The sequence below is a fragment of the Cibotium barometz genome, chromosome 7, assembly GCF_041138505.1.
Source record: "Cibotium barometz isolate CiBa-2024 chromosome 7, ASM4113850v1, whole genome shotgun sequence".
Lineage (NCBI taxonomy): Eukaryota > Viridiplantae > Streptophyta > Polypodiopsida > Cyatheales > Cibotiaceae > Cibotium > Cibotium barometz.
The window spans coordinates 29,452,546-29,468,781 of record NC_141052.1 but is presented as its reverse complement, the minus strand read 5'-3'; the positions used below and the strand labels follow the sequence as shown (position 1 = coordinate 29,468,781).

Here is a 16,236-nt window from a genome sequence, read left to right as displayed (position 1 = left end):
CTTCTCCAAAAATGCCGCCCTTTCAGGCCACGTTTGCCCTTTGGGACAAGCAGTTAGGTACCAAAATCCACCTTTTGGCTCCGCCCTTTCTGCCACCCTTTTTCTAATGCTAATATTTTGCGCATAATGTTGGGATCGAGCATGGGTAAGGAAATCATGATTTTTCTTTTCATAAGAGAAATGATTTTTTGTTCCAAACATATGAAAAAACAATTTTTTGTCCTTTAGGGTTACCAAACTAGTACTAAAAGAGTCTTAAAAAAACAAGAAAATCTTTTTCAATCTCTTGATATAACAACTTATAAAAATTTCTGAACACCATGCATGTATGGGCTCTCTCTCTCTCTCTCTCTCTCTCTCTCTCTCTCTCTCTCTCTCTAGCATGCACGAGGCCTCTTTATAATACACACTATCTTCCTCTCTCGCTATCCAATGCACTTGTGTGTGTGTGTGTCCTAAGAGTCTCCATTGTGGTTGTTGTGATGCTTGCTCTCTCTATGTCTCTCCCTTTCTCACTCTCTAAGTGTAGAAGGGGGTATCATCATTATCTATCTTGCTCTTGCCGCGCCTTGTCCTCGGTCCCCCTGGTGTGTGTGTGTGCATGTGTGTGGTGAGTCGAGGGGAGTGATGGGAAAGCGTTGTTTGCAAGTAGAGGCGTGGGGGAGTAAGGGGGTGTGAGGGTGCATAGAAAGAGCCGGAGGGCATGCTTAAGCCTTTAATTATACTATTATTTGACTCTCCTGTAATAGGGAAGGACATTTAATTAATAGTACTACATGGATGTCTTACGTTTTGGATGGCTTTATAGAAGTAGGGTATCAAATATTGAGTGAAATGAAGGGCTCTTTTTAAGGGAGCAATGTTTTTTTTTTCTTGGCTATCAAATGAATTTTATTCCTTATGTCACACGACAACTACTACGTCGCCAACCTTCACGTTTCCCCCCGCTCTTTCATCATCAGCACCATCCCGACCACCATCTATGAACGAATCGATGCCTGCAAACCCTAGTTTTCTGCAATGTCGTCTATCACCTCCCCATTATTGCATCTCAACAGGGCTGAAGCAGAAGAACCACAACAGGCAGCTATGGATGCCTTGCCCTCACAAACAACAGAGGTAGCAGTGGCTGTTGGGGAATCTGATCTTACCGTAACCACCATAGCCACAGCACGGGCAGACACGGCAGCCGTTTGCCATGGAGGAGAAAGAGGCGTGGTGGTCATAGCAGCACGGGATGAAGAAGAAATGCAAGAAGAAGGTGGTCTCGTTTCTGTTCGAAGATCTCGTCTTGTGTGGGACGGCTCTGGTTTTCTTCCTTGGAAAGGAGAGTTAGGGTTAGGGTTTCAAGACAAGGACTACCACAGGATGGTATCAAACCCTAGGGACGAGCTTCGGAGGTTCAGGTGCAGTTTGTTCTGGCTAGGGTTGGACCAATCCACGCCCTTTCGCATGGTTATTTCGTGGAGTGTGGCCTTTCTGCTCGCCATCGTCGTACCCGTGTGCTACCTTGCGATGGTGAGGACGGCAGACTGTTCCATTCACCAGGGTCATCCTTTCGACCATGTTGTGCAGACATCCGAGGCTGCCCTCGCCTCCATCTCCTTCGCATGCCTCTCCCACAACCTGCGCAAACATGGCCTCCGCCGCTTCCTCTTTCTGGACCAGATCAGCCTGGAGCCGTTAGAGGTCCAAAGCGGCTACATCGAGGAGCTCAATGTAAGTGGTGTCCATGCCTGCATTTCATTTTTAGATCTTGACGTTTCAGCAATATCATCTGTCCTTCAGAAAGTCCTGCAATGTGGTCTGTAACATCATTATGTATCACATACATCTTTCCTCCTTCCATTAGTTCTTCACACCCGTGCACCCAATTACCATCTTTTCAAACATCTGCCAATTTTCAGAACAAATGCTCTTGGTGACCAGTTCTCTTGCCAGGGGACTTAGAGATACTAATACGGATGAAGCACAGGACCTCATGCTGTGTTGTAGAGTCAATATGATCTATACATGGCAAACAGGATCTAGAGGATGGAATCAGCCAAAGTGTGAGACTGGCGAATGGCACATGCTAACTGCTTGCAGCACACTTGAAACCATACGCTTCCCCTCTGAACAAGGGAAGAGATGCCTGCAGGGACTCAAATCCACAACCTTGTGACTGAAGGCTCAGGGTAAGGTTGTTAGGGGGGACAGAGAGAAAGGAAGAAGCCCTTTCTTACTTCTCTGGTTGTTGTGCTCTATTGCAAGTCTAAGTCTCAGACTGCCACTGTTGAGGAAGCCTCCTAGCTTGAACCATGCATGGCAAGCTCAAAAAAGAGATGGGAAAAAGACAAAGAAGGGGCCGCTTCATCAAATGTGAAAACTTTGAGGGCATGAGAGTAGGCCTCCGATCGGCCATAGGTGAAACTGGCCTTCAGCAACTTGACGGGCGGTGCACACACTTAATCACACTTTAATCACTTTATGAACTGGAATAATAAATTTGGAAGAAAAAGAAAATATTTAAGTGGAGCTAGAGTGCTCCTGCACAAAAGACCAATTGGCCCCAAAGCGTGGCGCCCCCGCAGGTATTTATTTATAATTCAAAGTCGGCGTAGCCCTTGCACAACTCCCGAGAAGATTCCTCCTTGATCCACGGGAAGGAGATCTCCTTCAAGATTTCACCCAAGATGTGTTATTCGAATACAAGAAAGAGCCTTGGCCTCTATTTATACAAGTTTGGGGGGAAAAGCTATGCTTTCTTTCCCCCCTTAGAAAAATCTACCAGAGAGGCATTTTCCCAAAAACCATCGAGTAGCTTTTCTCTTTCTTTTAAATAAAAAATAAAAAATAAAATAAAAATAAAAATACATGGTGCTTAGCTTTTTAAAAATAAAAATAAAAATCCATGCTGTGTTTTGGGCTGCCCGGCGCTTTTCTCATGCGCTCTTTTTTTTTCATGTACGTTTTGCTGTCCGGCACCCCACGCTTTGCTGCCGCACGGTGTTTCGCTGCTGCCCATGCTTTGCTGCTGCCTGCGCTTGGCTGCTGCTGCCCACGCTTGGTGATTGCTCTAGTAGCCAGCCACCTGTACATGTGCCATCGCCTGCAGCCAACCATACGACAGCGCCTGCATCAGCCACGTGTCAGTTGCACTTGTACATGTGCCACGTGGTTGGGCCACGTGTCAGCCTGCTGACTGGGCTATCCCACAAGGTGCCTCAGAGAGCTGAGGGATAAACCATCTACTTGGGCAGAGTTCGAGACTCTTTTTTCATGAGTTTCTCGAGGCATAGGATGAGTTTGATGTGGTGTTCAAGTTTGCAGATGCGGAACATGTCTTTTGACATGTTCTTACAACGGTTTAGAGAGTTGCAGTCTCGGGTAGGGCACATGGATGCCACGACTTTTTGTGGATTCTTTATCTGTTGGCTGGCGAGAGATCACAAACTTCAGGTGAGGGTGAGGAACAATCATAGACAATGCTTGAGAATGCCATCAAGTATGCTAAGATTTATGAGGAGACACTGGCTAGCCAAACACAGAAACATGAAGCCTTCAAAGCTGCAAATTTAGCTATGTAGTTATGGGAGAGGGGCTGTAACTTGCAAGGGTAAGGAAAAAAAAATTCCTTTTCCCACAAGTAGAGAATAAAAAGAAAAACATGTTTTTTGAAAGAGGCAGAGTGTAAGTTATCAGAAATAATGCAAGTCAAAAAAAAAAAAAACACGCACATTTATTTTTCACCAAAACTGCCCTACGCTTGTAGCAGGGCTGGCTGCCCAGCACACTACGTGGTGGCTCTTCTCTGGATAGTATGTCCGGAGTCCTCGAAGCTCATGGTGCGACACAGAAGACACTACGCAACGGAACACAACACAAGAAGAGGCGGAAGAGACAAGACTGTGGAAGGAACGAAAACACTTGCACTACTCAGAGAACAGTGATGCATGTCCTTCACTGAACTTTGCACACTCAGCAGAGGTCACAGTGAAGAGGACGACACAACACAAGTTGATGATATGACAAAAGGGTACAAAGTGGTATGAAGGCTGCAAGATGAGATGTCCTCCAAGTGAGATAAGGCTGTAGGATAAGGATGTCCTCCAAGATGGAACGAGGAGGCATATATGCCTGAGTCGAGTCGGTAGCATCTCCTATCTTTGGTGGATGCTGTGGGTGTGGTAGCGTAGCCTTTGATGGAGTCTCCTATCTCAGGAGATGCGGTGGAGTGTTAGTCTTGTCAGTGCCATCAGTGCTAATCAGTGTCGTTGGAGCCTTCAATGCACCTCCTTGTGTCCATTGTGGTGGTGAGTCTCCACTTGATGATCCCAATGCTTGGTGCCTCCGTTGACTCACTGCCACAGTCACGTTGTGGTGGACGGTCCGTTGCTGTTGCGGGTGGACAGTCCACCACGTGGGCATCCTTGGTGGACAGTCCATGCGGACACCTTTGGTGGCTACAAGTTGCCCACTACTAGAGTGCACACCGTCCTCGGTGAGGAAGATAAAAGTATGATGCCTGGAGAAGTAATGCACCAACGGCGAGTCTAACCCTCCGTCCCCTTGGCTCCTAAACTAATGCACCAAGACACACATGACTCCTAAAACTTATCATACATAGATGATTAACTTAGGGATGAACCCAACTATACAACTAGCAAAACATGATACACATGAATGAAAAAGCTACCCAAGTGTAACATATGCACATCCAAGAGTGGCAGTAGCTACCAAGGGCACCATCTCTTCAAATCTCACGAGCTTGGGTAATCTTGCATGAAGCAACCGCCACTTAATCTTGCAGGAAGCAATTTGGGGCTGTTGGCCTTGTTGAAATTACCGATGGAGCAGAGCTATGAGCACCAGCCCCTTGTGTGGAGGTGGTGGTGGGCGTGGCTACGGTGGGCATTGTGCGGATGGCCAAGGAGTGGGCGGGGACGTGAAGGCCTCGGATCAACGAGGTGGAGAAGTAGGTGAGAGATGTGGTTGGGTCATTGCTGCCATCTCGTGGAAGGCAAGCAGCATGAAATCGTGGTATTCGCAGCACGCGAGCATGCACGTCACAAGGCAAAAGATTTATCTCATGGGGCTATTAAGGTGGCGAAGCAAGTGCTAGATTTTCTTGTGGATGTGGCGGCGGCGGAGGTGCACAAGGTGGGCATGGTGGAGACGTCCAACGAGGTAAGGGGGAGGTGGTGGCCGATGAGAGGGTTGGGGTGAGGCGGATGGCCAATGGGGTGGAGGGCGGATGGCCAAGGGGGGTGGTGATGTGGATGGGGAGAGTCTACGTAAGGGGGGGGGGTGATGTGGATGGGGAGAGTCTGTGTGTGTGTGTGTGTGTGTGTGTGTGTGTGTTTGGGGGGGGGGTCGTCGACGAAGAGAGAAAGGGGGAGGTGGGTGGTCGACAAGGGAGTGGGGTGAATGAATGGTCGCGAGGGGATGGGTTTGAGGTTGAGAGGATGAAAGTGAGCACAGTCGAAGGAGAAATTGAGAGGGTGCCGTGAGGGGTGGGGTGGTTTGGTTGTCTGTTGATGGGGTGAGAGGGTTGCTGCTAGGGAAGGGTGAGGTGGAGAGGTGGTACGTGAGGGAGGGGTGAGTGGGTGATTGAAAGTTCGTCCCTGAGGGTGTTTGAGAAGGGGGGACGGACAATCGAGGAAGAGGGTGAGATGATGGCTGCAAAGGGAGGGTGAGGTGGAGAGAATGTACGCGAAGGGGGGGATGAGGTGAAGGCCGCGGGGGCAGAAGAAGAGGCCGCCGCCCCAAAGGGGTGATGGGTGAGAAGGCAGTCGTTGTTGAGGGTATGGAGGTGGGGATGGGATGAAAACCCCAGAGGACGTCCACCAAGGGGTGATGGGAGAGGGCTTGAGGATGTCTGCCAAGGGAGGGTTTAGGGGGTAGGACAAGGGAATGTCCTCCAAGGGAGAAAAAAAAGGATGTCCACTAGGGAATGAGGCGAGAGGTCTTGAGGACATCCTTGAGTGAGGATGTCTCGCCAGCGGGGATGTCCCGTGAGTAAGGATGTCCCAAGTTGAGATGGACAGGATGTCCACCACCACCAGGGAAGGTGAGTTGGCGAAGATGTCCCAAATTGAGGTGGAGAGGACGTCCGCCAAGGAAGGTGAGGTGGCGAGGATGTCCCAAGTGAGAGGACGTCCACCACGGAGGATGTCCCAAGGGAGAGGACGTCCACCACCAGTGAGGATGTCCTGTGCCGATGAGGATGTCCCAAGGTTGAGGATGGCCAGAGCTTAAGGAAGTCCCAAGTTGAGGATGTCCGAGATTGAGGACGCCCCAAGTTGAGGATGTTTAGAGATTGAGGACGTTAGAAGTTGAGGATGTCCGAAGTTGAGGACATCTCAAGTTGAGGACGTCCCAAGTTAAGGCTCGAAGTTGAGGACGTCCCAAGTTGAGGAAGGTCCGAGGTGAAGGACGTCCCAAGATGAGGAAGGCTCGAGGTAGAGGATGGCCTGAGGTTGACGATGGCCCGAGGTTGAGGATGGCCCAAAGCTAAGGACGTCCCAAGTTGAGGATGGCCCGAGGCTGAGGACGTCCGAAGTTGAGGATGTCCGAGATTGAGGACGTCCCAAGTTGAGGATGTCCGAGATTGAGGACATCCCAAGTTGAGGATGTCCGGAGATTGAGGACGTCCGAAGTTGAGGATGTCCCAAAGGTGAGGGCGTCCCAAGTTGAGGAAGGCTCGAAGGTGAGGAGGTCCCAAGTTGAGGAAGGTCCGAGGTTAAGGATGTCCCAAGTTGAGGAAGGCCCGAGGTAGAGAATGGCCCGAGGTTTAGGATGGCGTGAAGCTGAGGACATCCCAAGTTGAGGATGGCCCGAGGTTGAGGACATCCGAAGTTGAGGATGTTCGAAGGTGAGGACATTCCAAGTTGAGGATGGCCCAAAGTTGAGGATGTCCGAAGGTGGGGACGTCCCAAGTTGAGGATGGCCCGAGGGTGTGGACCTCCCAAGTTCAGGATGTCCGAAGTTGAGGATGTCCCGAAGGTGGGACGTCCCAAGTTAAGGAAGGCTCGAAGTTGAGGACGTCCCAAGTTGAGGACGGCCCAAGGTTGAGGACGTCCGCCAGAGGGGGGTGAGAGGATGAGAGGACGTCCGACCAGAGGGGGGTGAGAGGATGAGAGGACGTCCGACCAAAGGGGGTTAGGCGGATGGCATGGGAGGAAACAAGGGGGGTTGGAAGATGAACCAGGGGATGGTGTAGCAAAATGGAAGGGTTGTGGAACGGAAACAGTGGCTGTAGCATAATTGGCAAGGTTGGGGACTGCCGAGGTTGGGTGAGGAGGTTGTTGTTGATGGAGTTGATGGAACCCCTTGAGATAGTAGCACCCTTTATCTTCATTTATTCCTTTTTCACAAAAGGAGCAGTACTTCCTTTTTGGGCATTCTTGGACGGTGTGTCCAAGTGACTGGCATATAGCACACCACAGCCCCTTCTTGGCTTCATGCTGGGTCTTCAAGTCTTCAATCTCCCTTTTGAGCTGGAGCAAGGTACTTTCCTTGCTAGGAGGTTTCTGGTTCACTTTGAGTGCCTCCAGCTCCTGCTTCAGCTGAGCCACCGGATCATCCAATTGTGTCACTGTTGGATGTGCAGAGCCGACATCGCGCTCAAACATGAGTCGTGCATTTTCAAGTTGTGAGGCTAGCTCTTGGAATTCCAACAATGTTGTTGGTGTGGGCCGACTCTCCCGAATCTTCTGCTGGGTGGATCCGGGTAAGGCTTGTCTCACCCATTGACGCACCATGAAGTTGTTGGGGTAAGTCAGTCAGTGGGCCACTAGCACCGTGGTCCGTGTCATGAGTTCCGACACTCTCTCCCTTGGTAGCAGTTGGAGTTTCCCTAGCTCTTGGAGACTGCGGTCCTCATAGTTACCAGGATGGAAGGTTCGGAGGAATGTGTCCTTCAGAGTGGTCCAGTCTATAAAGTGGTTGATCGGAAACTGACTGAACCACTTGTCTTGCAGAACCTTGGAGAGTAGACGGAAAGAGTACCAAGAAGGCATCCTCCTGCTCAAGATCTCGGCTCTTACAAATGGAAATGAACCGTCGTATGTGGTCATCCACATCCTCAGTGGATGATCCTTTGAAGGTGGGAAGCTTGACGTTGACTCAGCCCAGCACTTTGGAAAGGGGTTTTGCGCCACGAGGATTGGTTGGACCAGGAGGGTTGGCTTGGCCTCCTGAGTTGCCAAGGGTGGGGTTACCAAGGTTAGTCGCCATAGGGAGGGGTGGAGGAGGTTCCCTGGGTGGCAAGTAGCTAAACCTCTTCCGACTGTAGCATATTGAGAGAGGACTTTTGGATGGGCTCACTGGACTACCATGGGAGCGTGTATTGGGCATGCAAAGAGGACGCAACATGGAAAGAGGATGCAATACAACACGGAAAGAGGACACAACAAAAAGGAAGCAACGCAAAAGAAAAGGTGAGCTATCAGGATTCCCAGTTTCGAGAGTCCCACCAGGCGTGCCAAATTTTAGTGTAACCGTAGTAGGGCTGGTTGCCCAGCACACTACGTGGTGGCTCTTCTCTAGACAATATGTACGGAGTCCTCGATGCTCACGGTGCGACCCAAAAGACACTACGCAGCAAAACACAGCACAAGAAGAGGCGGAAGAGAGGAGACTGTGGAAGGAATGAAAACACTTGCACTACTCAGAGAACACTGATACATGTCCTTCCCTGTACCGTGCACACTTAGCAGAGGTCACAGTGAAGAGGACGACACAGCACAAGCTGATGATGTGACAGAAGTGGTATGAAGGCTGCAAGATGAGATGTCCTCCAAGTGGGATAAGGCTACAGGATAAGGATGTCCTCCAAGATGGAACGAGGAGCCATATATGCCTGAGTCGAGTCGGTAGCATCTCCTATCTTTGGTGGATGCTGTGGGTGGTAGCGTAGCCTTTGGTGGAATCTCCTCTCTCTGGAGATGCGGTGGAGTGTCAGTCTCGTTGGTGCCATCAGTGCCAGTTGGTGCCGTTGGAGCCTTTAATGCACCTCCTTGTGTCCATTGTGGTCATTGGTGGTGCATCTCCACTTGATGATCCCAATGCTTGGCGCCACTCGCCGCCACACAGTCACGTAGTGGACGGTCCGTTGCTGTTGTGGGTGGGCATCCTTGGTGGACAGTCCATGTGGGCACCTTTGGTGGCTACAATGTTTTTTTTTTCCCCCTTGTCTAATCTTAGGGTGCTTTTGCCTCAGGCCACCCCATGTGCCTAATCCCCTCCTGCACTTTCTTCCCCTCCTCCGCACTGTACTACTCTGCAACCCTTGTATGTCACCCGCCTGCAGACTGTACATACGCCTGTACTATATGACATAAGTGTGGCAGTATGGTCAGATGCTTCCGTCCCCTGCACGACCACATTTTTGGCCCCTATTTATCAGAAAAATAACATTCAGTACGATTCGTGGTGCTATGTGGTTTGATCGGTCCTAGTTCAGCAGTCTGGGTTTAATCTTGAGTGACCTGGTAGTCCGGAAGCCCAGAAGCACTTTGAACTGGTCTCTCCAACGCATGAATGGTTGGGAATTTACGTTCCCATCATCCCCGATCAAATCGGGTCCACCACGGAGACGTTCATAAACGGCCTTCCCGTGACTATTCGTACTGTCAATTCGTGACTATGACTATTCGTGCTGTCAATTCGTTATCATTCGTGTTGTCAATAAACCCTAGAGAACTATCCCATGCACAGGTTTGATTGGGAAGAAGCCCTCTATGAACCCACACAACTTTCAAGCGTGTGTCACAAAACAAGAGCATCATACCTTTCAACAATATCAAACCCTAGCAAAATGATGGAGAGAAATACCTGGATTTCACAACAAAATCCAAAAAACGATGAAGAACATACACAAATCTTGTCTACTACATGCGGGCCTCTGGGTTTAGGGCGCTCTGATACCAATTGTCAGGGGTCTGCTTGGTCCAACCCCACCCAAGATCTCCTAAACACAGGCTAATCCATGATTAGTCCTAACTAAGTGTAGTAGGCAAAAGCTCACCACCCACCCATAGGCCTACATTAGGCCACCTCTGTGGGACTACGGCTCCATGCCAATCAACCTTGATGTCCCATACAAACAAACCAAGGCCTGTGTGCTAAGGCCTTCAGCAAGCTATCTGCATCATGCTATGGACTAGCAGGTTTTGTGCTCACTCATGGCCCAAGTACAGACCATAATACAAGAGTGACTACTCCATCAACCCCCCACTTATCTAGTGGATCCTATAGCTATAAGTAGCCATAACTTATGGGGTTATTAATATATGAGCCTTTACCTCTAGAATCAGCCTGTATCTCTAATCCTAGGCCCCCTAGCCCCATATTAGGTCAACTAACCCAAGGTTAGCATCAGGTACATAACATTCCTATAACATTTCAATGCATGTGCTCATTTTCCTCTTGTAGTACGATTGGTTCTGCTTGCAACCAAGATACCTAGATTGGCCACACAAGGGACCAAATGAGCAATTCAAGAAAATGTGTACTCCACCCTGGTTTCTTGGTAACTAAAAGTAGGAAATCAGTACGTGTGATTGTGATGTGTGAGATTCTATCACATTTAGTGTTACATGCATCATCCTCAGCCATGGATGCATGTGCTATCCCCAGTAAGTTTTTTCATGACATCTGATTTGACATGGTTTTGCAGAAAGCCAAAAGTAGGAAATCAGTAGGTGTGATTGTGATGTGCGATCTTACCACATTTAGTGTCACGTGCATCATCCTCAGCCATTGGTGCATGTGTCATCCCCATTAATTTTTTCATGACATCTTTTTTTACATGGTTTTGCAGAAAGCCTTCCGATTATTGGAACTGATTCTTTTACCATCCTTTGTGACGGAGCTGGTCCATCAAGTTTGGTGGTTCACATGTGCTGCTGTGCATTTTCCATTCATTCGGAGCTCAGCTGTCAAGAGTACACTCATGTGCATTGCTGTAATGCTGTCTTGGCTATACAAGACTGCTGTATTCCTTCTTCCATGTATCTTGTTCCGATTGATGTGCTACCTCCAAAACCTTCGATTTGAAGGCTACATCAAGATGCTAGAGAGTGTACCAGAGGTTTCAGTGATCTTGAAGCAATATATGCGTCTGAGGCAGCAGCTGAACATAATCAGTCATCGATATCGCATGTTCATTGTTCTCTCTCTTGTTACCATCACTGCTAGCCAGTTCATGTTTTTGCTTATGATAACTGCTACATCAGGGTCAGTGAGCTTCTTCAGAGCAGGCAACCTGGGGGTAAGATATATCCATTTTTGGGTCAGCATTAGCTTATATGTTTCCAATACCAGAGAATGATGCTTAAGAGGGAAATTATAATGGGAGGAGAGTAGTCTTTTCTGGGATGTAATAATGTATGCATGTGTTTATGCCTTAGTTTGAAACTTTTTGATATTGATAAGATTGCTTTCAGAAGTTGGTCAGAGTGTTCCGATGAAAAAACTCTTCATTTCAGTTAGTGTTATGTGCATATATAACCGGAGTTAAATATCTACCCCCGGAAGTTGCTTTGTTTAGGAGGATGGGAGCTAAAGTGGATTTGGTGTTAGGATTGAAACAGTTACTAGGGGTTAAATGGGGTCTCTAGTAAATAGGGGTCTGTTTGGTAAAAGTTTGTCCCAATGTGATAAGCATTTGAGGGCTAAAGAAGCCGCAGGTTAGACAAGCTTGCCTTAAAAGCCAAGCTTTGATCTTAATAGTCTCAAACTAGTTATTGCAATGCAGGTCACTGATAGGCCCAAGTGCTTAGATGATGGACATAAGCTTTTAGGTGTGGTCACTCTTATCTTTTGTAGGTTATGATTCTTGAACAGTCTACCATGACTAGCATCCGAACCATGACTAGCGAGTCGTGACTGAAGTCTTTGTTGGAGAAAGGTCTTATTAGGTGATGTGGTCATAGTATCAGTAAAACCACAAACATACAGGTTTGAAGAACTGTGCATGGCAGCACTGCGTTGAGTCTCAATGTCCACACCCCTTGTAATATGCGGAAGCTTCGGAGAAGGATCGGTACTTCAAAACTCAGAAAACAGCACTCTTTTCGCGACGGAATTAACGCACAAACTGTAAGACAATGTGCAGAAAATAGGGAGAGAGGGGGAAGATGGAGAGGACACAGTATTGGGTCCCAATTACCCTCTGTAGGGCCCCCACCACGGATGGTGTATTTGCTTTATTAGAATGATGTAAAACTGAAACAAAATACAAAGTACTTGACCTGTTCTTGGCTGGAAAACCTGCCCTTGACCTTCAGTCCTTCACCCCTTAGCTTGAGCAAACCCTTGGCTGTCCTGGCCCTTGAATGCTTGAGGCTCTTGGTGAATTGTGAGATGCTATGAATGAAATATGACTTGGGCTTTTATACTTCCCAAATCATGCAGTCGGCCTGTTTATAACAGCCCCACGACTGTGTCTTGTGCAATAATTCAATTCACACCATAATTAAGTGTTTTCACACTTGTCTGATGGCTGTCCAGCCTGCGCATGGCTCTGGGACAGCCTTCTGGCTGCTGGGCATTCAACGCAGAGGTGTGGGGCTGCCCCCCACACCTGGCCGACTGCTGCCTAGGGCTTATACCCCCTGTCGGCTGCCTGTCCAGAGGGTCTGGAGCTGGCCGACTGCCCCTCCAGCCCTTGCCTTGGCTGGTGGGCAAGGTCTTGGGCCCTCCTGGCCCCTTGGGGGTGGTTCTACACCTCCCCCATGCCCATCAAAGTATGCCAATGCAAACACCTACACTGGGGTAGCCCTATGGGCTGGCCCCATCTCTACATGCAACCTACATGCCTACAGAGGCCTGGCATCCAGTTGCAAACCAGATACTCAGCACATCTGACATCATTCCAGAGGGAGACTCACAGCGCGGACTGGCACTGCTTCTTGTGCAGGACATTGCACACCTGACCTTGGACTCATGTGCAGGACAATGCACACCTGACCTCGGACGACTGAGATGGATCCCTGGCTGACTCGTCCCGGACTGGGCTCACATGGGACCAGTTCACCATCCCAGGTCCTGCACCTTCTGTACAGAATGTCTACGTGGCATCCAAGTGCGGGATGCACGTGACATCCCCTTCTGCTTAACTTGACGGAAGCTGCATAGCCTCCAAATAATCCGTCAATAAAGCCGGATAATCTTCGAAAAATTCTTTGTCGAGCCATACCGCTTCATGAGTTCCTCGGTCTTGAAACTTCGTGAGGAACTGTCGTAGTCTTCGGCCTGAGCCATGCTTGAAACGGTGCAGAAGGATCTGTTCTGGAACCATTACTTCGGCTTCATCAATGATGTCTGGTTCCGCTTCGTCTTTGACCTCTGAAGGGGGTGGACCTGCATATGGCTTCAACCAACTGACATGAAATACATCGTGCATAGTCCAACTCGGAGGTAGCTTTAACTGCATAGACACCTCATTAATCTTTTTCCGGATGGGGAATGGTCCGAAGCTCCTGAAAGACAACTTTGGGCATCGCTTGCCCACCTGCTTTAATCTTTGCTTCATAATCCGAAGATATACCCAATCTCCTTCCGAAAACTTCATGTCCCTTCGGTCTTTATTGGCCTGTCGAGTGTAGGCCTCTTGCGCTTTAGCCAATCTGTCTTTAACGGACTCTAGGATCTCCTGGTAAGACTCCGTCACTCTGTTCGCCTCCGGTACTGAAGACGACGTCCTGGTTAACAACGATTGGAAAGGCCTTCCAAACGCTGCCTCATATGGAGTCCTGCCAATAGCTGAAGAAAAAGAGTCATTCAGAACAGCTTGAACTAAAGGCAAAAACGATTCCCACTTACCTTGCTGATCGTGGACATAACACTTCAGCACATCAAAGGCCAACTGGTTGTATATTTCTGTCTGGCCATCTGTCTGTGGGTGGAATGCACTGGAAAAATTCAACTTAGTACCAAAATTATCAAACAATGCCCTCCAAAAATGACTGGTAAACTTGGCATCTCGGTCTGACACTATGGTCCTAGGAATCCCACCAATCGGGTACCAATGCCGAATGAATAGCTGGGCAACACCCTCGGCGGTCACATTGGCCCTGCAAGGAATAAGCATCACAAATTTGCTGAACCTGTCAACAATAGTCAAACACTGTGTATTACGCTTACTCGGACTGGGAGGCAGATTTGTGACAAAGTCCATCGAAATGTCTTGGAAAGGACCCTCAGGAATTGGCAAAGGCTGTAACAACCCTATCTTCTTTCCACGAGGAGCTTTCACCTTTTGACAAATGTCACAGCGTTGTACATAAGTAAACACATCACGCCTCATCTTTGGCCAATAGTATTGCCGTTCTAACTTCTCCAGAGTCGAATTCATGCCCCTATGACCACCTGTAATGGCGTCATGGGCATCATGGAGAAGAGCTGCCCGGAATGTTTTCATGACACACAGTCGGCCTTTGTAGTAAAGCCAACCATCGCGTATCAGAAAATGGCATGGTCCTGTGGCATCCAATGCCTGTTCCCACTGTGTACCGAATTCCTCGGAATCCGCGTACGTGTGCTTCATGTCTTCTAGTCCTGTACCAACAAGGTCTAGTCTAGTGGTCTGAATCGCAGCTACTTGTCCCTTCCTGCTCAAAGCATCGGCCACTGGATTGGCCTTTCCTGGAAGGTACTCAATCATGCCACCAAACTGCTGGAATATCTGACTCCACCGGTGCTGTCGATCACTCCACTGTGCACTTGGCATTGTCTGAATCCAGCGCAATGCCTGATGGTCAGTGCGAACCTCGAAGTCACGGCCATACAGGAAATGTTTCCAATGTTTCAAGGCCTGTATAACTGCTAGGAGTTCACGATCGTAGACTGAGTAGTTCTTTTCGGCGGGCAGTAACTTACGAGACATGTAAGCTACTGGATGACCATTCTGTTGCAATACACCTCCAATTGCGATGTTACTCGCATCGGTGATCACTTGAAATGGTTCGTCCCACGAGGCAAGGGCTAAACAAGGCGCTTCAGACAAAGCCACCTTGAGGTTCTGGAATGCCTCCAACGCTCGTGGAGTCATTCGAATCTTTTGCCTCCTTGTTTTCACTCCCTTTAGCAGATCGGTGAGGTCTGCCGAGAGATCAGAAAACTTGTCAATGTGGGTGGAATATGCCTGGCATATACCCACAAATGATCTAATGTCATAAGCAGTCTGAGGTACTTCCCAGTTCACAATCTCGGCCACTTTAGCCGGATCAAGTCGAATGCCTTCGGCACTGATTATATATCCCAAGTAATGTACCTGGAACAGATAAAATTCTGACTTCTTTTCATTGATATAGAGCTCGTTGCTTTCCAGCAACTTAAGGACTTTCTCCACATCAATGTCATGCTGCTCAACTGTAGCTGAAAATATGAGTATGTCGTCCAGAAATATGAACACACACACTCCAATCAACTCCCGGAAAATACGCATCATCATGCGGTTAAATGTAGCTGGGGCGTTCGTCAAACCAAATGGCATGACCACAAATTCATAGTGGGCCCGTTCTGTACGGAAAGCTGTCTTGGGGATGTCCCCCTCAACAATCCGAACCTGGTGGTACCCACTCTTTAAATCCAATTTAGAGAACACCTTAGCTCCATTCAGCCTCTCGAGAATATAGTCAATTCGAGGCATCGGGAATCTGCTCTTGATAGTCAGCTTGTTGAGTGCACGATAATCGACACACAACCGAGAAGACCCATCTTTCTTCTTGACAAATAAGATCGGTGCTGCAAACGGTGACACGCTGGGGCGGATGAAGCCAGCTTGCAACAATTCTTGGAGTTGGCGGTCCAACTCCGATTCCATTGCCTTAGAAAGGCGATACGGAAACTTGCTCGGGGGTTCCGAGCCTGGGAGGAGGTCAATCTTGTGATCCTCCGGTCTGGACGGGGGAAGCTGGGGAGGGAGACTGTCCCGAAGAAAAATCTTCTGGAACTTTTCATGGAGAACCGAGTACTTCTCGGAAGCACTGGCCACCGTCTGGGCTGTCTGGACGTAAATCATCGCACACTGTGCGCCTTTCCTGACTGCTCTCTTAGCCTGCAAGTGGCTTATGAGCGGAAAGTTTGGAATACCTGGCTCACACTTAATGGTCACAGGGGTGTTTGACACATTCCGATCAATCTGGAACGTGTGCTTGTCCCACTTGACATCAGGGAGAAACTTGTGAAACCACTGGATCCCCAAAATTATGTCTGCTCCTACAAGAGGGGCAACCATAAAGTCAC

The 16,236-nt window shown here is 48.8% G+C and overlaps 1 protein-coding gene across 4 annotated transcripts in view; it reads left to right on the top strand.

The window, feature by feature from the left end:
- Window positions 1-914: 914 nt before the first annotated feature.
- Window positions 915-16,236, top strand: part of LOC147636870 (uncharacterized) — a 32,770-nt gene continuing 17,448 nt past the window's right edge. For 3 of the 4 annotated variants that reach the window (XR_015266274.1, XR_015266275.1, XM_086800440.1), the window contains exons 1-2: window positions 915-1,719; window positions 10,808-11,257. Coding sequence is in view for 2 of the 4 variants with exons in the window: in XM_086800440.1 (XP_086656566.1) it covers window positions 1,021-1,719; window positions 10,808-11,257 (1,149 nt within the window). In the remaining 2 variants the exon portion in view is untranslated. The remainder of the gene's footprint in view (window positions 1,720-10,807; window positions 11,258-16,236) is intronic. The other variant, XM_086800439.1, reaches the window with a different exon arrangement.